Source organism: Hipposideros armiger, unplaced genomic scaffold (assembly GCF_001890085.2).
Source record: "Hipposideros armiger isolate ML-2016 unplaced genomic scaffold, ASM189008v1 scaffold_6, whole genome shotgun sequence".
Lineage (NCBI taxonomy): Eukaryota > Metazoa > Chordata > Mammalia > Chiroptera > Hipposideridae > Hipposideros > Hipposideros armiger.
In genome coordinates this window covers 1,603,073-1,625,481 of record NW_017731356.1, presented here as the reverse complement: position 1 = coordinate 1,625,481, position 22,409 = coordinate 1,603,073, and the positions used below count along the sequence as shown (strand labels likewise).

The window sequence follows — 22,409 nt, the reverse complement described above, 5'->3', positions numbered from 1 at the left end:
GATCACAGGGCACTGCATGTTCACATCACCAGTGACCCAGAGAGGAGAGCCAAAACCATGAACCAAATCAGCAATCTAACAACAACACAAGAGAGCACATGGGTCTGCATGGCCAGGTGGACTGTTAGTTAAAACTCGATGGCAAAGTGTTACACCACTCAAGAAATGTTCCAGGTGACACAGTTAGGGTGCCAGACGCTTACTCACAGAAAAGCATGACTTACATGATAACTAGAGCAATGACAATTACAGAAATCAGAGAACGGCTGCAAGATCACTGCCCAGTTCAAAGGGCGTTGATTTTTATTTGAATAAAGCATCTTTTCTGCCTAAAGTCTGACCTTTGCTACCTTCCCTCTCCTTTTTTTCCTTCCATGGGAGATGAAACGAAACACAAGAGATAAGAGATGTTGTTTGAGATAAAACTTGAATAAAGCCACTTTTTTAGTATCCCATCCCATTCGGAAGGGGAACCCAGAGACCGTTGGGTTTTCTCCCTTATTCCGTAAAGAGAACTCCATTATGAAGACAGGCTGAAATAGATCTTGAATTGTTGCCACCGTCACAGTTATCACTTGTGACTCATGGGTAGAGAACCATTTCAAGCTGGAACCTAAGAACAATGAATATAGCTTTCATCTCTGATAAAACAACTGCCCCAAATCTCTCCCATCAAGGATACCATCAAAGGGAGATCCAAGGTGAGACAGAAACAGAACATAAATGATAGATTACCTTTCCCAATATGAAATGAATAGACTATGAGACTAGCCTTAATAATAAATATTTATTAATTATAGCTCTCAATAAAGGTGAAAGACATGAAAAACAAAAAATACAAGAAAATAATCTGACACACACAGCACTTTCAGAAAAGGTGAGTATAATTTAATTAGTCCATGAGCTTATAAAGGGACATCAGCTGGCTGGCTCACGAGGGGACAAGGAGCCGGAAGGCCACTACCGACTCAGGGTCACAGGTGTATTGGTGGATTGTTGGGCTCCAGTAGGCTTGGTCTGCTTTGTGCTTTTTTTGCTGTTCACATGTACCATGGCTTTTTTCACCCACTCAGTTTGTGGATTGGCACAGACCTTCACGCCACGTCTGGTAATAAGTCTGCAATGTAAGGAAAAAGACAGATAAAGTCAGTCATAGCCTCAAAGCCTTGAGAGTAGGAGTTAAGATCAGACCAAACATAAGAGCTCTTAAGCAGAAATCACTGGACAAAATGGTCTTTCAGAACCATGAGACTATAAAGGAAAACCTTTCTTCTGTAATCTATTTTAACAAAAAGGAGAAATATCCCCGGGTAATACCCAGCGCCTCTGTTCACCACATACCCCAGGCTCCCTTTCTCATCAGAGCTACCGAACACTGGAGCTAAGCCAGGCGTTCGACGTCATCTAGTCCAGTGCCTACGTGCCGTCTTCCTTTTCAAGTCTAAATACACTCATCTTATTTTCTGTATGAAAGGTGACTTCCCTATCTTAATTTCTTTGGGTAAAGTGGCAGTTATATGTTAGGAAGAGCTGCTGTTCTGAAAATGAGCTCCTGGGAAGAGAATGGAACCATGCAGGCTAGTTTTTGATACATTTTCTTGAGATATGGCAACTGACAAAAACATGGCACCCTACTTTACTCCAACACATCATATGAAGGGAGGGGAGAGGAGGGAAGGGGAGGAAAAGAGGAAGGGGGAGGGGAGGGCAGGGGGAGAGGAAGGATGAGGAGGGGAGGGCTTCACATCAGCATGGCCATATGGTCAAATCCTGATCTGAGCCAACCATCTCTAAACCTAACCCTCAGAACTAAGCACAGTGTTCACCCGGTTCCCAGTCAGAATCTTCTGCTAAGCCAATCAGAAAGGAGGATGATATTCTTTATTCAGTTGCCAAATTTCTGTGATAATCATTATCTAGTGCTCCATAAGGCACGGTCAATGGTCAATATGGAAAAACAAAGGGGCTGTGGGTTAAGTCGAGGTCTCCCTCCATGCTGACCTATTATCCCCGAGGAGGGCACCCTTTCTGTATACGGCGCTCCACCCAGCCCAGCTTTGGGGGAGACAAACTCACATCACAGCTCTCATGGGGCCCTCCTTGATGGTGTACGACTTGATGTGTTTCAATGGCAGTCGCTGGGTCGTCAGACTCACACAGATCTCCTTTTCCACGCCTTCACTCCCCACGCCTGGTGAAGAAAACCAAACAGACAAATGAAGATAAAATGTAATTCCAAATAGTATAAATATGGCAGCGCTGCAAACAGAATAACTAAGGGTGATGTGATCAAGGGCAGTTTGGGAAGGCAACATTAACTATTGTTTTTGACTGGACAAAGGGGAATGGTCAATGTGAACTGTAGAAAGGAGCTAGTTCATGAAGTATCCATCCTCACTGGAAACAGCCCGAGGGGAATTACACGTTCCTGTTTAGGGAACCACCCTACATGGGAGAAGGGAAAATAACTGGGAGAGTTGATAAATATTAAGGGCTTGGTAAAATCTAATCAAGGTTTCTAAGTGCTGATTCTCTCCTAAGCAGAAGAGAAGTATTCAGCTAAGAAGCTTCTAAAGGAACAGCTGATGATGATCAGGTTTGTTCTGTAGTGTTGCTGAAGAAAGTGAGGCTTCCTCCCAACAGGAAACTACACAAAAGGAGTTGGCCAGCCTCACTCCTTTCCATCTCTCCATCTTCCCATCACTCTCAATACCCAGTTGGCACATTCTTTACCCTCCATCTGTGCCAGTTTACTTTGAACGCTGAACTCTCTCTGAACCCAGTGAAAGAGGGAAGTCCGCTTGTTTGTTTTTTTCTGTTTTTCTCACCACTGAAGAAACAATACTTTTCTCTGTGAAGCATCCGACATGGGCTCCCAAGACCCAGAGGGTGCTACTGGAGGCTAAACCCCCGAGCCTTCTCCTGACTCTCAGCAACATTTGTGTGTCTGTGTCATCGGTGCAGACATCACCTTCACGCACGTTGCAGAGCTGAGTCAAAGCACAGATTGCTTTGCTCTGTTGTACGTAAGAGGCTAAGCGAGGGGGACTCGTAGAGGACACTCCAGTAGAAGTCTCGGGAATCGGAGCCCAGCATCTGCAGTCCCTCTCGGAGAGCCCATCATTTCCCCAACCCTAACCCGGGTCTCCACCAACTGGCACACCTGCCGAGTCAGCAGAATGCCAGCCACCTTGTCTCCTTTAGTAATCTTAAACTTTTCTGTCTCCTCAATGCTTTTTATTCTGCATGCAATTTCAGGGAGTCCCAGGCTTTGCCTCCTCTATTCACGGACACCCTTGGGGACCCGTGATCAGATTCAGATATTCTAGTCTTAAGTAATAAGTCTACAAATTAGGCTGTTGAGAGGAGATTCACTGTGACATTAATTACACCCAAGGGGTAGTCTGTTGCTGCCAGAGCCACAAGGAGAAATAAGCTCCAATGGGTTAGAAAAAAATCATCCCTTAGGAAATAAGGGTGGGAGGCTCAGGTGAGGCTCAGTATATCTAAGTGGCACCTGGGTGTGCCTCGCAAGTTTATCTGTGTATAAGATACTGATCTATTGGTTAACACTTATCATCAGTCTCTTGTAAATTCGGTTCTCATAAATGAGGACATTCGGAGCAGTAATCATAGATTCTCCTACGTACTTGAAGGTAACATTGATTTCCTAGTAAGAAGGTATGAGCTTCCAGTCGTTGTTTTAATAGAAAACATTGACTAGCTTCAGAACCTACACCGTCTAGCTCACCCCCACATTGTGAGTGGTCCCTCAAATATCCGGAGAATTTATCAAGATCAGTATTACATAGGCAAGAGCTACAGAGGCACAGATAATTGTCACCACCATTCCACAGCTAACAGTAATCAAGAAATGACTACGTGAGGACATCTGCTAAAGGAGCCTCAGGCATTGCATTTTAATCCCAGGTGAGAGTACTTGTTACCACATTCAATTTACGGATAAGCAAGCGTAGGCTCAGAGAGGTGAAGAGATTTACCCCTAATCACCCAATGATGAAAAGTATGAGCCCAGATTCTAACCAAGTTCTCTCTGTCTTTGGAACCTACAAGGTCCCCCAGAGTCAAAATTATCCTTCCTGTTTGGCTCGGGGCAAGTCAAAGCCCAAGAGTGCGCCCACCTGTCTGCCTGTCTGTTCCCATCTCACGACTCACCTTCGGCCACATAGGCAGTGAGGCAGCAGAAGCCAAGCAAGGCCAGGATGACGGGTCTCATGGCTGAGGTCCTGATGAGCTGAGCAAAGACGGTGAGCGCCACTGTTTTCGGGTCTCTTTTATTCCTCCCATGGTCAGCACACTTCCTGTGGGATGACGGGGCTTTCGAGGTGGGTGTGGAGTTGAGTTGTGGAAAGTCTTTGCAATGCTGATGCTTTTTTTTTTTTTAGTTCCTTTGCCCCCACTCATGGTAACCCCACACCTTGTGGCCTTTCCTTCCTCACCTGTGGTTAATGTGTCAATGAAACCAAGTGTACGCATTACAGAAACACGGCTGTCTCATCCGCTGCCACCAGTCTCAATTCAAATCTTCCACTGCAGACATGCTCCCGGGCCATGTCGGTGTCATGGCTCAGCGGGGGGCAGTTGTAAAAGAAACGAGGTGGTCCTGCCTCACGCAACGCCGGCTGTGTCATGAAGCTTCCACCACCATGGTCACGAGTGCCCAACGCCATCCACAGGGACTCCCCAGGGAAGGCGGGGGGCTGCTGCCACCCTGAACGTCCCCATTCTTGGCCTCTTCTGCTTCTCACCTCCCTCCTCTACCTGCCACCCTCCCCCAGGTACTCAGGAAACATTTCAATTACAGTGTTTGGAGCATGTCTACATTAAGTTGCTTTATTGCAACTTAACAGACACCTTTTCAAAAGTGTTTGAGAAATTGTACTGACATCAACTTCACTTTGGAAAAAAAAAAGAGAAAATTGTCTATACTCTTATCATTCTGACAGTTTTCATTTTTAATACATTTCTAGTGTGCGCCTATTGGCACACACAGGTTTGCATAGATGTGACGATTATTAATCCTGTTTTCACATCAATGTAAACGTCTTCCCGTGTTTATTCATAGTCTTCATGTTTCTACTCTGAGTAGAAGCACACGCATACCCATTGCACCATTCCCTTCTACCTTACTGCTTTATAGATCATGTTGAGAAGGTAAATTTTCATTCATAGACAGTGAATCATTTCCCTTTAGTAACTAGGACTAGGATTACTGAGCAAAATCAAATGATCACCTTTTAGCTCTTGTTTCACACTGCCATGTATTCTACCCAAAATGTACAGCTGTTTCACCCTGCAATGCCTCCAGCAGGGTGGCAGTCTCAGGTGCACGACAGCCTTTCTGGCACAGTTTGTCATTGTTTTTTGGGGTTTTGGTTTTTTGTGGGGTTTTTATTTTGGTCTTGTTTTGTTTAACATAGGTATTTATAAAAGAAATATATTAATTATGTGTGTAGCTAAAAGTTTTTGCCATTGCTATCGGGGATATGAAAATAAATTCCTATATTGCCATAAAAACTACAGCTTAACCTCTGAGAGATTTTTTTCCTTAATGGCATTTGATTTTCCAGCCAGACTTCACTCTGAACTTGAGAATGGCTTCTTGGTTTTCTCCACCTGGCTACACCATCAGCCCTTCAACTCTGAACCCATCTTTCCACTCAACGTGCTTCTCCGCCTGTAAATCCTCGACATGGAGTAATATGCTCTCTTCCATCCAATTTCCAAATAACAGGTATCTGGGGGTCACCTCAGACTCGTGGCAGACTCACCTATGTGGCGTTCCCAACCAAGCTCTGCTAAGTATACCTTGTAAGCAGGTTTTCTGTGTGTCTGTCTCCTCCTCCCTTTCCACGTGGCTCAAGGCAGGCCCACATCACCCCTTGCTAGGACTGCTGCAGTAGACCAACTAGCTTCCCAGTCCCAGGCCACCTCCCTCTTCTCCACAACTTTGCCAAGTAATCATTCTAAAGTCTTAATCTTATCATGCTGCTTCCCTCCGAGGCCTCTGTGCTAATTCCTATTGTCTACAGGATTTATTTCAAATCCCTCATGGTCATTTACAAGGCTGGTCAAGACCTCACCCTGCTTTGCCTTTCAGACTCACCTGCCAGCAGCACTTACATCCTCTCAGTCCTGCAGCCTTAACGACCCTGTCAAACACGCATCCTCTTTTAGACACCCCACGTATTACTTCCTTTACCTGGAAAGCCCACCCCAGCTCCCTACATAGTAACTTGTAAGCCACTCGGCTACCCACACCTTTCCTGCATTCTTAGATAAAATTAAGCTGTGACATCCTCTGCCCCCATGGACCTTTGCCCCCGCCACTGTTCCATCTCTAATCTCATTTTAGTCCCCTATCAATTACACTGCTGCATCTCCCACTAGATGCAGGCTCCTTGAGAGGAGGGATTCTGCCTTCGTGCTCTCCGGGTCCCTGGCCCTAACCGAAGGTCTGCGATGTAGTAGTCACTCACCAAATCGTTTTTGCATAAGTGAATTCTTCTTAAAAGACCAAAATGAGGATGATCGGACATTAAGCAAAGGATGACCATGTACAAACCATGGTCATGAACATGAAGCCAGGACTTGTGCCTGTGTCTCTCCCTTCTCTTTTCAATCAAATTAGACAATTTGACCAAGGGCTGGATTTTGATTTAGTATATTGAAATAAAATGTTTTAAACTCTCAGAATGAATTCTTTACTTTCAGTTTTTCAAAGCATGACCAGAGTCTCTGGAGGAGAATTAAGTAACAAACACGAAAGTAGAAACCCGGTGCCAAATGGACATAATCTGCTAATGTGTGGGCACTGATGGACAGTAACCAGTGAGGGACATTAGTCAGAACACATGTCCTTCATCCTTGATTCCTTTCTCTTACACGCCACGCCCAACTGGTCAGCAAATGCTGGCTCTCTACCTTCAGAATGGACCCTAAACTCCTCACCTCAGCAACAGACCCAGACCCAAACCCAAGTGACAGTATCGTTAACCTCACCTGAATTAATCAATTTGTGCAACAGCTTCTTACCCTCTTTTGGTCAATTTACCAACTTGCCAAGGTGACCATATCAACACATAAATCATATCATGTCGCTTCTCTGCTCAAAATCTTTCAATAGCTCCCCATTTTCTAAGCTTAGCCCAAAGTCTCCCCCCACCAGGTTTACTGAGATATAATTGACATATAACACTGTGTGAGTTTAAGGAGTATGAATGACATTATCATCTGATACACACATATTGTAAACTTATTAACATAATAGGGTTAGTTAAAACCTCCACCATCTCATATGATTACGTGTGTGTGTGTGTGTGTGTGTGTGTGTGTGTGTGTGTGTGTGGTGAGAACATTTAAGATCTACTGTCTTAGTGACTTTCAGGTCTCGTATAATACAGTATTGTTAACTATAGTCATCAGGCTGTACATTACAGCCCTAGAGTCATCTTATAACTGGAAGTCTGTATCCTTTGACAAACATGTCCCCGTATCCCCCACTCCTCAGCCCCTGACAACCACCATTCTACTCTCTAGATAATGAGTTTTGCTTTTTCTGATTCCAAGTATGTGATATCGGTCATACACTATTTGTCTTCCTCTGTTCTGACTTATTTCATTCAGCATAATGCCCTCAAGGTCTATCCATATTGTCACAAGTGGCGGGATTTCCTTATTTTTTGACTGAATAATTCTCCATGGTATATACACACCAGATTTTTTCTGGTGCATATATGACCGATGAATATATATGTATATATATGCATTGGTATATATTCATCGATCAATGGACACTTAGGTTGTGTCCGTATCTTGGCTATTGTGAATAATGTTGCATATCTCTTCAAGACAGTGATTTCGTTTCCTTCAGATACACATCCAGAAAGGGAATTGCTAGCTCATATGATAATTCTATTGATATTTTTAATTTTTTGAGGAATTGCCATACTATTTTCAATGGAGCCTCCATATATTTTCCATAGTGGGTGTACCAACTTACATTCCCACCAGCAGGGCCCAAGGGTTTCCTGTTTTCCACATCCTCACCAACACTTTTCTCTTGCCTGTTTGATAATAGCATTTCTAACAGGTATGAGGTAACACCTCACTGTGGCTTTGAGTTTCATTTTCCTCATGATTAAGTGATGTTGGGCACCCTTTTCATTTACTGTATGTCTTTGGGGAAATGGCTATTCAGGTCCTCTAACCAGTTTTTATTGTTTTTTTTGTGGGTTTTTTTTGTTTTTTTGCTATTAAAATGTATGAGTTCCTTATATATTTTTTATATTAACCCCTTATCAGATAGATGGCTTACAAATATTTTCTCCCATTCTGCAGGTTGCCTTTTCATTTTGTTGATGGTTTCTTTTACTGTGCAGAAATTTCTTAGTTTTATATAGTCCGCTTATTTATTTTTGCATTTGTTGCCTGTGTTTTTGGTGTCGTATCCAAAAAATCATTGCCAAACAAATGTCAAGGAATTTTCGGTTTGGTTTTTTTTTTTTCTGTTTTCTTCTAGGAGTCCTATGGTTTCAGGTCTCACATTTGTCTTTAATCCATTTTGAGCTCATTTTGGTGAGTGGCTTGAGATAGCGGTGGGTGCTAACCAGCAGAGTCTGAAATAGAAACTGCCTGGGAGGGTGAGAGGTTGAAGAGACTTGGATGATGAAGTCACACAGGTAGAGACAGAACACTGGATGCTATTACAGGTAGAAAGCCTGGCGGGGCACACATTTTTCAGCTGAATGCCCCAGCCTGGGGGCAAATCTTCAGTCTGTGGTATGTTTTGCCATGATTGTCAGTTTGCTCCTGCTTCTTTCCAATAGGTGCAACCGCACACCTTGTTTTTCTCACAGTTTGAAAAAAATGTCTATTCTGACGCTGTTTAGTTCCAAAAATGGCTAATAACGAATGGCTTAACTTTAACATGATAGTTTTTTGTTTGTTTTTTGGTTTTTGTTTTTTTTACATAAGATACAGTGCAAAGAGAATTTCCTCCCCCCCCCCAAAAAAAAGAGTTATATAGAGGGGAAAACAAGCTATTTCACTGCCATGGACTTTGAGTAATGATAGTCAAACCTATAAAAATATATTTAATAATTTGAGTAACTTGGTTTTTAAATTATTGATGCTAATGAACTATGCTAGACAGAGATTACCTATCACTGCTATTATTAATAAGTCCATTTTAGTAAGTCCATTTTAGTAGCATAGCCCAGGGGTCAGCACAACACACCCATCTCATTTTATAAATAAAGTTTTATTGGAACTCACGAATGTCCATTTGCTTACACATCACTGATGGCTGTTTGCACGGTACAACAGCAGAGCTGATGAGCTGCATGGTCTTCAAAGCCTCAAACATTTACCATCTGGACCTTGACAGAAAAAGATGGCTGACCCCTGGGTCCATCCCAGATTGGTATGCAATATTAAAACCAGTTATGTTCAATAGACTATCAACTATATAAAAATGCAAAGAGAGTAAAAAAAGACCAAAGAAGTATACCAAAACATCTACAAGAATTTCCCCAGGAAGTTATCAAGTTCATGGTCAGGCAGGCAGAGTGACAGGGGAAATCCAGTAAGAGCTAGCTTCTCACCTATCAAGCTCCTGTATCACTTATAGCTGATTTATTTACTTTTCTTTGCTAGTGAAAGCATGTGGTATTAATACGCAAGCACTTTCTCATTAGGTGGGTTCATATTCACCTCTGCTCCTTGATAAAAAGTACACACCCACCAGAAAATAACTCAAAGAAATTTCTAAAAAGGTCTGTGGTTATCAAAAGGTTAAAACCACTGCTGTGCACTACATAGGTATGTATTACTCAGGGCCAGGCATCCACAGGCTCAGGGCCACAGAGGAAACGTTACAAGTTGATCACTATACAGATGCTGCTTTAAAATAGCCTGGGCTACATTGCTTATTGTTCACAGATCAATGGGGAATCTTAAAAAGAATGGGCAACAGAGTCAAAGTCACCAACTCTCCAGGGAAGGTGAGGTTGGGAAGAAGAAAGGTGCCTCATCTCTCTGAAGTCAAGTTATTCCCTTTGCCAGGAAATTAAAATCGGTAAGTAGAGCAGTTTTTTGGGTTTGTTTGTTTTTTTTCAAAAAGCTGCCATTTTGGCCACAAGGTCTGCCATAAATTTGAAATCCTCTGTGGTGCAGCGGGTTTATGGATTTATGGATTTCCTCAGGGGATGTTGGTCAGGCCTGATCTGCCTGGAAAAGAAATAGGCACTGGCCAGAGCCAGGGGCCGCCGTCAGCAGCCAGCAGCCGGCCTAAATGGCCTTCCCTCGAGAAGCCGCGCGCACTATTGGGAACCCTGAGCTGTCACGTCAGATCAATCGATCTTATCGTTATCCTGGTTCAGCCACCACCAGATGCGACATGAAGGAGGAACAGAATCCTCTCCACCTCACAGACATCAGAATTAGAACAGACACCATGTCTGGATCACAGGAGAGACTCCATAAACGGCAGTGATTATGACCAGACAGACAGACAGGCACTGAAACAATCACAAACACTCTGAAACTGGAACCACAGCTGCCAGGCAAGTTGGTGACAAATGAGCAGCAAACACGTGGTTTTCATCAGAGGCTACGATTTTATTTTTATAAAGGATGATGGTAGACTTTTTTTGGAGTCCACCGAACCTATGATTCTCTGCTTCCCTACACTTGGTCTCTGCTCCCTAAAGTACCAGGAGCAAGATGTGTGCATGTCACCAGACACCTCTGACCTAAAGCTGGAAGACATCTTCATCATCCCAATGAAAGGCTGTCACAAATACGAGACCGCTTTACTATGGGATAATTAGCGCATGAGTGTTGTGGATTACCTAAGTATCTGACTGACCAGAATGACTTTTATTTTACTTTTTATTGAAATTTTTCCCAATATTTTTTTTTCTGATAGAGCAGAGGGGAAAGAATTGCATCATTGATGACAGAGTCTCAATGTATTGGGTTGTCAGAAAAGTCATGATGTATTTTTTCTCTTTTTCATCGCAAAAATGCGTCATGACGTTTCCAACAACCCAATATTTAGTCTTGGTGCCACATGCCAATGATCTATGACACGAAACCTATTGATAGAAGGGTTCTGACAGTGTGCACATTACCTTAAAGGGCATGTAACACTAAATTGAATCTGAACAGGTCGCAGTGTTGATTATAGAAACAAATTGATCAAATAGTGTCTTATCAGAGGCCTATTGTGGTCACTCCTATACCCTGGTCACCTACTTTATTTGAACTCATACTCTGTATATAATCTGCATATTGTTCTCTCTCTACTAGAATAATGTCCATAAGACCTGAGAATGTTTCACGATCGAATCCTCAGCATCTATCATGTAGGAACTCAATAGTTATCGATCAAATAAATGAAAATCAATGGATTTTCTTGTTGTTTAATTCTTTCTTCTAAGAACTAAAAACAGAAGGGTTGTACAATTGAGCTCAGAGCGAACTACTTTACACTGAGATTATCCTTGTATAACAAATAATATGGGCGCGGGGAGAAAGGTCAAAAGATAAGGGGACTAGCATAGACCTTCCAAATGATCTAGCCCATCCACCATTTTTCAACACATCGCCATTATGGACAACACCAGGAAACTCATGCCTACTCTGTCACATCCCTCAGCAGGGTTCAGAAGTCAGGAGAAACACCACCACCACCATCAAGTGTGATGCATCTATGGGGGAGAAAGGTTAACTCATGTGTTCGTTTCCGTTTCCCACTACACAAGACAGCTAGCTCACATGGGGAAAAGTTGAAGCAAGAGGTTCGTGCGGTGGGCAGACACCAGCTTGCACATTCGTCTTCACCCTGCTGCCTGCAGCAGCTCCTGTCTTGCAAGTCTATTCGTAGTTCAGTGCACCTGGCCACAACAGACCTTCATGTAAAATGAATTATAAGCTGTCATGTGGCCTGGGACATCCACACACGTCTAGCACGTCTTCCTGCCATTCTTCAAATGACAATACTTGACAACTTCTAAAAACTCTGAAGTGGGGGCCAGCATGTTCCTTTTAAGCGTTGCACCTAATACCCACAATTTCATCACACTTTTCCTGATGAATGATATTTCAGTACCTTTCGTAGGAACCACGAAGGTAAAGCTGTTCATGCGAGCTTCCCTGTAACACCTGTAAAAGGTGGATTCCCCTTCGCTGCTCAGCTGGGTTTGAGACTTAATTCCCTTCCCTTTCAGATCATGATTATGTCCCTCTGGGTCTCCACCAGTCTACAGTGACGGGGCCCCACGCCAACCTCTGCCCTCCCACAGCCTGCCCTTCTCTCTGTCTTGTTCCTTCCTCCTTTCTTCCTGTCTTTTATATTATTCCTGCGATAGGAATGTCTCTAACGTTTGTATGTTTATTTCCTGTTGGAATAGCCAAGTTCATGAATTTCTGAGTTCAGTGTGAAAACCAAAGATGGAATCATCCTCCCACTGTTAGTCAGTTAATACTCCTAACATTTTTTAAAAAAATATATGTATCTTTGGATATTTCTCCAGTATCTGGATTTTTCTCAGGTAGCCAAAATAAATTTACTCGGGGTGATGACACTTGCATAACTGACATGAAAGTTTAATAAATGTGTCAGCCTTGCTTATTTTGTGCTTAAAATGTGTGAAGAAATGCTAACCCTTCAGCACACAGTTCCTAGTAGTGGATGTTTCGAAAGCACTTTAAAAAAGTTACAGATAGACTTTAGGCATTTCTGGCAGGAAATGCTCGCCACAAAAAGAAAAGAAAGAAAAAGAAAAAAAAAAGGTGCACATATAGAAATTCAAGGAAGCAAATGTCAAAATTGAGAACACACCTTTTTCCTTCCAATGGGAAAAGAGTGTGAGTTAAGTATTCAGGTGGCATGCCTACCATGGCGTTAGTTGTTGAAAAATACTAACATGAATTTTGTTTTGTTTTGTTTTTAATTTTATGGGGGAACAGTGTATTTTTCCAGGACCCATCAGCTCCAAGCCAAGTAGTTGTTTCAACCTAGTTGTGGAGGGGACAGCTCAGTGGCCCACGTGGGGATCGAACCAGTAGCCTTGGTGTTATGAGCACTGTGCTCTAGCCACATGAGCTAATTGGCCATCCCGGGTTTTTTATCCCTTTCCACATTCGTGTCTGTAGTGGATACTTGCCACGATGGTGGCAGTCTGGCTTCCTACGTCTATGGAAGTTCCCATCACAGCCCTTTGCCCCAAGGCAGAGTCCAGGCTTCCGTTTCCAGTCCATCCTCAGCACCCTATGGCTTAGACTGAACTAATCTAATCACCTCTACGAACTTGAATTTAGAAGAGATCAATATGGAGGTAGAAGGTTCCACATGGAATCCATGTTTGGGGAGAGTTGTTGATTGTGGACAAGAGCCATGGAGTTTGTTTGTTTTTAATTAGTTGATTTATTTAAAGAGCAGTTTTAGGTTCATAGCAAAATTAAGCAGAAAGTATAGTTTCCCACTATACTTGTGGGGTACCCTCACCCCACAAACATGAATAGCCTCCCCCACTGTCAATATCCCACACCAATATACCACAGTTTACATTAGGACTCACTCTTTGCACTGTACATTCACTGGGTTTTGACAAACGTACCCACCCTTACCATTTCATATAGGATAGTTTCGCTACCCTACAAATCACCTGTGCTCCATCAATTCATCCCTGCCTCTCTCTAAACTTCTGGAAACCACTGATCTTTTTACTGCCTCCACAGTTTTACCTTTTCTAGAATGCCATATACAGTAATACCTTGGTTTGCGAGCATAACTCGTTCTGGAAACAAACTACTCATATTGCAAGACATCACTCGTTTACCACATTAAAATGTATTAGAAATGTTTGCTAGTATTGCAGAACACTTGCAAACCAAGTTACTCGCAATCCAAGGTTTTACTGTCGTTGGAATCATATAGTATGTAGCCTTTTCATATTGGCTTCTTTCACATAGTAAAATGTCTTTAAGTTTCTCCGTGTCTTTTTGTGACTTGATAGCTCATTTCCTTTAATACTGAATAATGCCCCATTGTATTTATGTACCACCGTTAATTGGTCCACTCATCTATTAAAGGACATCTTAGCTGCTTCCAAGTTTCAGCAACTCTGATAAAGCTGCTAAAACAGCCAAGTGCAGGTTTTACTGTGGACATAAGTTTTCAACTCCTCTGGGTAAATTCCGAGGAGCATATTGCTGGATCACATGGTAAGATGACATTTAGCTTTGTAAGGAACCAACACACTGTCTTCCAAAGTGGCTGCACCATTCTGTGTATTTCAACCAACAGTGAACAAGAGTTCCTGTTACTCCACATCCTCGCCAGCATTTGGTGTTGTCAGTGTTTTTAATTTTTGCCATTCTAATGGGTGTGCAGTGGTATCTCATTGCTATTTTAATTTGCAATTCTCTGATGAGGTATGACATTGAGTATCTTTGCACACACTAATTTGTCATCTGTATATCTTCTGTGATGAAGTGTCTGTTCTGATCTTTTGCCCAGGTTATTTAGTCAGCTTGTTTTCTTACTGCTGAGCTTTAACAGTTCTGTGTATGCTTTGGATAACAATCTTTTACCGGGCAAGTATTTTGCAAATATTCTCTCCCAGTCTGCGGCTCCTCTTCTCATTCTCTGTACAGTGTCTTTCACAGAACAGAAGGTTTTCCGTTTTAATGAAATCCAACTAAATTTTCTCTTTGAAGAAGTGTCATCTCCAAACCCAAGGTCATCTACAATAGATTTTTTCCTATGTCATCTTCTAGGAGTTTAACAGTTTTGAAGTTTACATTTAGGTCTATGATAGATTTTGAGTTATTTTTTGTGACAAGTGTACATTCTATATCTAGATTCTATTTTTTTTTTTTGCATGTGGATGTCCAGTTTTTCCAGACCATTTTCTGAGAACGTTGCCCTTTTTCCAATGAATTGCTGTTGCTCCTTTGTCAAACATCTGCTGACTATATTTGTGTGAATCTACTTCTGGGTCCTTCATTTCATCCCACTGATGGAACTGTCTATTCCTTTGCCAACACCACATTGTCTGGATTACTGTGGCCACAGAGTTTTCAGAAGTTGACATGGCAGGTATCCTGGAGAGTGTGACCCAGGCGGTACCCAAGATTCAAGCTGTGCCTCCGACCAGTGCTGTGAGAACCCACAGTGTAATCTGGGAATTATTCCCAACTAAAGCATGTTTTATCATTTGCGACTCAGGACTCACATGGGAAGAATGACGTCCATAGACAGTCGAGCATATGCTTTCGAGGGGAAGGTGCCAAATGTAGTTAGTACTTCATTAGTCCGCTTACGGCAGTGTGGTTGGTACATTGGAAAGAAATGGGATGAAAAGCCAACAGACCTGGTCTGCATCTGGGCTTTGCCAATAGCTAACTGACTATATGATGTTAGGAATCACCTAACTTTCCTGAATCTCTCTTTATTCTTCTGAAAATGGGGGTAATTTCTGTCTCCTAGAGTTATTTTGGAGAAGTGATATAAACCAGAAGCATTTAACAGGTAACACAGTAAGCCCTCAACTAATGCTGTTTACATTTACTATCTGCCAAACATGGGGTGATCTTAATGCAAAGTACCCAAAAGATATGGTAAGACTCCCCATTTGATTGGATGTACCAGCTTAGGAAAAAAACAATAGAGAAAATAATTTAACATTTTAAGGAAATACAAGGACTTTTAGCATGAGTGTGCTGAATTTTTTGGTAGTAGCAGCTTTATCATTTAAAAATAATGGTTAAATATTAGTTTAACATCCAACCAAAAAGGGATCAGTATATCTTGTGCTATAAGGTAGAGCCATTTAAGATGCATGTTTAGATTAGGTACTGAGGGAAGAATTCTCTATACCTGTTCTAGCTACTTAGGAATGGCTTCACTGCAGAAGTAGTATGTCTAGAAACAAAGATAAAGTTATATAGTCTATTTCTGTTGAAATATATCTTTATATTTTTTTCTTTTTCTTTTTTTTTTTTTAGGTTTCTTTTATTTATTTATTTATTTATTTATTTATTTATTGTTAGTTTCAGGTGTACAGAACAATGCAATAGTTACCCTTTTCACCCTCACAAAGTAACAACCCCCCTCCCCCCATCCACTGCCCTCCCACCCCCAAATCATGCTTATCTATTACAATTCCATTGAATCCATTCCCGCACTCTACTCCGTGTCCCGAGGTTATATGTATATATAATTATAGTTGACATACAGTATTATTCAACATCAGTTTCAGAAATACAATGCGGTGGTAAGGCCTCCACATCAACTATGAAGTGGACTCCCCAAAAGGGCATTGGTCCATCTGGCTCCCTAAGAAATGCTTACAACGTTATTAATTGTATTCCTCGGACTATCTTTTTCTATCCCTGAGGCCATATTACAATTACCAATTTGTATTGTCTCATCCCTTACCCTCTCCTTCATCCCCACCCCCTCCCAACTAACAATTTTTTTCTTATATGAGCAGTTTGATGAATATTAATCATAGACAATTATTTGAAAAGCAAAAATGAAGTTAAAATTATCTATAATTCTTCTGTCCAGAAATAACCATTCCCAGGGTTTCGGTGTCTATCTTTCCAGAATATTTCCTATGCGCTTAAGTACAGATGGATAGATGACAAAAATGAGAATATAGCATATGTGCCATTCCTTAGCCTGTTTTCTTTTCACCTAAAAATACTGTTGAAAATATCCTAGGTCTACATATCTATAGAACTGGATCATTTTTAATGGCCACAGAGAATCTCTTAAATGCATATGATAAAATTTATTAAATTAATCTCCTATTGCTGGACACTGAGATCATTTTAATGGGAGAGAGGAAGTGAATACCAACACCGCAAAAGATATCCTTCCCTACACATCTTTGTGTAGGTGCCCAGCCATTTCTTTGGGCAAATCCCTAGAAGCACAGAAGGTTTCTCAGTGTCACCCACATCTGCAGAGCAGCACCGTTATACTCCCAGGAGCCACCTCAGTGAACAGGCCCGGCAGCAAGTCTGGGGCTGTTTGTGATGACAGCACACAAAAGCATGGCAGCAGTGAGCCTCCTATCAGCACCAGCGCTGTGGCTGAGGCCTGGTTCTCATCCTGAAAGAGCAGCGAGGATGCTGCCGGTGGGGAACATGGAGGCAGGCCACACCACACTGCTTCCTGATCAGCCCTCCCCACCCCCCATGCATGCACCCTCACACCTCCCCTGATGCAGAGTCAAATCCACAGTGGGTCTGTGTGGTTTATTGAAAGTAACCAAAAGTGCAGTGAAATTTCGTCACCAGTTGTGATAAAAAAATACTTTCAAAGCCATTAGTCCTTGCACTCAGACCACTGTCAGACACTGCTCAGAGGCTAAACCTCGTCATGAGAAACGAACTTTCTCCACTCGCCACTTTGCGCAAACGTCAGGTGATCCAGATGACTCCTTTCCGTTTGCTCCCTCCATGTTTCCATAAGTTCTGACACTAGGCTATGCAAGCAGAACTTAAAACAGCCTGTTCAGGGCAAAGATTGGCTTTTGCAAAGGGCACTTTGAAAAGACAAGAGGGGGCTGAGCTGAAGAATGCCCCCTGATTTGGCACGGGAGTAGTTAAATGCCGGGGTTGAATGCTTTGCTTTCACTATCAAAGTCCTAAAGGCCTTGGAAAAGTGTAGCAGGCCTAAAACACAAAAGAAACTGAGTCTTAGGCTTCACTGCCAAACATGGGTAGGGACATGGACAGAATTTCTGTTCCAACGTTCCACGAGCGCCAATTTTCTTGTGGGCCTCCTGTAAAAGACCATAACGTTTCATTTGAACATGGGCTGGAGTTTTATGATGAGAGAGTTTCTACAGACAGGCTTATGCCCAAGAAGATGACATCCGGGCACCATCACAGAACTCGAGGATGAGTGAATTATTCTTCGTAGCTCAAAAGGAATGGCGGAAACAGCTGGGGGTGTTTGAACCAAAGCAAAAACAAAACAAAAAACCAACCTCAGGAAGGCAGGCTGACCTTTGCCTACTGGCATGGGGGTACTTGTAACATATATGCTCCACTAGCTCAATCCAGGATGTGCTGAGAGGAGACCGCCAGCACAGTAGCATCTAGCAAACCCACTTGTCTACTTGAGGGGTTTCTCACCCGAGAGGTGTTGAGTAGAAACGGACAGGGCTTACAGGAGGAGCCGTAATGTGGGGCCATTTAACCAGAAATTGAGACCAGGAAGTCTGTGAAAATTGTAGCACCAACGGGAGAGTTCCAGACCCCAGAAGACCCAGTCTACACTATTTGTAATGTAATTTGATTCGGTTTATTTGTGGAACATCTACCTCCAAGAAGTATATATTGTAGTGGTTAAGGACCAACCCGACTGCTGTGTTCGTGGCTGGTTTGATCACTTAGAGACTATGGGACCTTCAGCAAGTTGCTAAATGCACTCAGCATCTCTGTGCTTGGTGTCTCTATCCATGTAAAACAAAAGTGAAACAGCCCATGCTGCTGTTGCCAGAATTAATGAGTTAACACATGCAAAGCACTGAGAGTTGTTCCCTGAGTGTCTTAACCACTCAATAGATATGATAGTTAATAGGGTTAATATTATACAAAACCTGATATACTTGAGAGTGAAAGGTCTTAAAATAATATTTTAGAGTCACATTATGTGAGGATAATCACCTACTTAATTCCGGTATGGGAGAAAAAAACACTTGCTTTTGCTTCAATGACTGAACGACTGAATGGGCATTTTTCCTGATTTACCTAGATACTTAACCTTCCTTTTCCATTTTTTTTCAGATTTTGCATTTGAACACAACACACTGACCAGGCATATTCTGCTCCCACGTGATTTCCTGCCTTTTGAATGGGGAGGCTAAGTGTGGGCTGGGGCAGGACCCAGGTCTGCTGGGCTGCAGAGTGTATTTCTTTATCAAGAGTGGACTGGAGTCCTTGGAGTTCTCCTCCAACCAGGGCTGTCAGATAAAATACAGGATTCCCAGTTACATCTGAATTTTAAATAAACGACAAGTAATTTTTAGTATATCCTAAACATTGCATGGAACATGGAACATACTTGTGCTCAAAATTACTTGTTATTTACCTGAAATTCAAATTTAACTGGGCATCCTGTGTTCTCATTTCCTAAATCTAGTAACCCTTCTTCACTCTGTGACGATGAAGCTACGATCACTTGGACATAGTTCTTGGCTGCTAGTGACAAAGGGGATATTGTTTCCCTGTTAGATTTTGTACCCCATCCAAAATCCACCCTAGTTACCTTTCTATAACTTCCTACAAGTAATTACATTCATATTTCACATATCATGTTCTTAGAGCCCACAAATAAACATGGCAGAACTTTCTCAGTTTTGGAATATAATATAGTCAACAGAAAGAGACTGTATCAGCTTCAATTATCTTCCATTTTCTCTAGTAAGGGGAATGATTTTCAAACTAACAAGGACACAGTGAACAGTTAAAAAAGAGTTGAAGATGAAGATAGGTGGTAAATAGCAAGAGAGAAGCAAGGCATTTTAATAAGTTCAAGTCTCTGAACCAAGATGAACTATGTCAGCCCATTTTCATGGCCTGGGCTCCGCCCTTCCCATGTCACCACAGCCGGGACCATTAATGTTGCCCTTTGTAGGGACAATCCCACATTTGATTACTACTGAATCTGGACGTGGAGCTTGGCTAGCCAATATCTGCACGCCTGTCCTGCTGGGCCAAATCCAAGACAGACGGGGAAGAAAATCTCCGCCACCCACTATGGAAAACGGAGGACACGTTTTGCCCAATCACCTGAACACAAGGCAAATGTAAATCAAGTGGGTCCTTCTCCCTAGAATTTTGAATCTAAAGAGAGGAACAAAGTGGTTCAGGGACAAAGATTATTCATGGTACCTGCGACAGGACCAGGAGCTGAGCAGAACGTCAGCCACTGTTGAGGGACGGTGGCGTTCAGCACTGGGTTGGTGAGTGCCCACTGGTGATGGTGCCAGCCGTGGCATCCTGAGGAAACAGTCCCTGTGGCGCCATCTTGATTACCCCCTGCCTGCCTGCTCTGTGATCCAAGTTCTCCAGAATATCTGGCCGTTCAGTGAGCTACCCAACCATCTTCTTTTCTTACATTTTCTAGACTTAGTTTCTATTTTTGCACCCTAGAATCCTGAGCAGAACAGCCCCAAGCTGTTGCCCGCCTATACCATACATGCCCCAGACGTGTAGCAGACAGACGTTCCCAGGCTCAAAAACCTCCCCAGCGAAACTTCCAGATCATGGGGGCAGCTGATTGGCTCAGGTGGTTAGAGCACGGGCTCATGACACCAGGGTTGCCGGTTCGATTCCCACATGGGCCAAGGAGCTGCGCCCTCCACAACACTGTTCCCCAATTAAAAAAAAAAATTCCAGATCATCAATACCTCTTTCCCTGATTACATTCAGACCTCAAGAGACAATGTGTTTATTTCTGGAGCTTTCTCATCAGCTTCATGCCCTGTTCCCTTTTCATGTTGACCAGCCAAACATCAAAAACTTTTCTTTTTTGGTCTGGCCTGGCAGAATCTTCCTCTGCTTGGTGCAGTGCCTGACCGGAAGGCTGGCGGCTTCTCTATTGCCCATCAGTCAGAATGTTTGTGGTAGGCCCCCCTGAAGCCCAGGCTGGGGGCAGGGGCAGGAAACAGCTTCTCTCTGAAAGCCCTGAGTGGAGAAGCAGAGAAGGCACAAGAGGAAAACCCTGACCTGGCCCTCAGCACCAAGTTCCTCTGCCTCTGCTATTCGGCAGCCTAAATCTTACTCATTAGACTTTCCATGAGAGAAAGTTCTCGGGTCCTGCTGGGGAGCTGCAGGTTTCCCCTGGGTGTGGGACCACCAGTGTAGCCACCTAACCAGCGGCTGGGGAAGGGCCCATCTGAGTAAGGTGGGCTGTTTGAGAGAAAGCGGTGGTCTGAGCGAGCTACTGTGTGAGTGGAAAAGCTGATTGTCGTTCCATTTGCCACCACATAAGTGTCACCCTGTGATTCTTTATGAGGCATCACCACGGAACTGTGGGTTATAGGGTTCTAATGCAATGTGCTTCTTGTGTGCTGTATGCTATTGTGGGGTACATGTAACAGAGGCAAATGGTTTCCTCTGACACCCGTATGCCCTCAAGACGCTGTTGCTTTCCATGGCTCTGACCTGGCACTGCTGGGGAAGCACTAGCTCCGTTCCGCTCGGCACCGTCTCGGTGTTGGGCAGCCAGGATGCTCCTTGAACCCCTGAAAGCATCCTAGGAACCCCAAGGGTCACCAGGGGCAGGAGGGCCAACAGGACAGTAGAGGTTGAACCTCTCGATAGTCACTGTATGTTGAGATACCTGTTTCATGTCACAGGCTACACAAGACAATTGAAAATGTTTGGCCAGCTATTACCTCATATTTCACAATGCCTCACGTTTTACTCATTCGTACAGTCCACGTTTTACTAAGCAGCTAGCAGTTCCAAGCCCAGTGACAGCACTGGGGACCATGGGTGAATCAAAGACACAGCCGTAATGTAGGGTAATAATGCAGTGACGGGAAAGGGCAAAGGGCTCTGTGGGAGCAGAGAAGGAGCCATGTCACCAGCGGACAAGGGCTGGTCACCCAGGTAAGTCTCGGAGTCTGAGGAACAACGTGATGGGCACAGGTGACCACCAGGAGTGGCAGGAGCAAAAACCTTCCTGAAGAAGGTTCAAGAAGGCCTGGAAGAAGACGTAGGGGCAGCCAATTCTTTAAGGAGAAAAGTGGGGGACTGCCGCTGCCTCAGAAGCTTGAACAGAAAAGGACAGTCTCCGAAAGAGGAAAGGGGTTAAAGGAGGGGTTTTCTTTGCTTGTTTGATTTTTGGATGAGAGAAATAATATCAAGTGTGTATTCTGATGGGAATGAGCCAGTGGAAAGTTTAACAATTAACATAATGCCCAGCATAGCAACTATATAAACATATATATATATATATATATATATATATATATATATATATATGTATTTGCCCTCCCTCTAACCATTTGAATTTGCAAACGCATGTCCCCTAGAACCCAGGTATGTGTTCCAACTCAATGCTTTCAATCGCATTACTTTCACCAGGAACTAATCATATTAGCGATTTGATCTATGATTAAACTATTTCCTGGTATTTTCTAGAATCTATAATAATTATGCTTTTTCAATAAAAATGGGATTTCATTAAGAGAGCTTTATCAATAGACATTAAATGTAGATTATTTACCCTTACGGTTTAGCGATAAGAAAAATGACTATTGATGCCAAAATTAAAAGGACCCTCATTGTCCCGGGATGACAGACTGAGTCCTCTGTCCCCTGCTTCAGCTACTACCAATGAGACAGCA

General features: G+C 42.9%; 1 protein-coding gene across 3 annotated transcripts in view; it reads right to left on the bottom strand.

Moving 5' to 3' along the window:
* Positions 1–807: 807 nt before the first annotated feature.
* XCL1 (X-C motif chemokine ligand 1) overlaps positions 808–22,409 on the bottom strand; it is a 112,157-nt gene continuing 90,555 nt past the window's right edge. For 2 of the 3 annotated variants that reach the window (XM_019647545.1, XM_019647536.1), the window contains exons 3-5: positions 4,177–4,322; positions 2,077–2,191; positions 808–1,117 (exon numbers count right to left, since the gene is read on the bottom strand). In XM_019647545.1, coding sequence (XP_019503090.1) covers positions 961–1,117; positions 2,077–2,191; positions 4,177–4,322 — 418 coding nt within the window. In that variant the 3' untranslated portion in view covers positions 808–960. Of the gene's footprint in view, positions 1,118–2,076; positions 2,192–4,176; positions 4,323–5,829; positions 7,309–22,409 lie in introns of those variants that run through there. The other variant, XM_019647552.1, reaches the window with a different exon arrangement.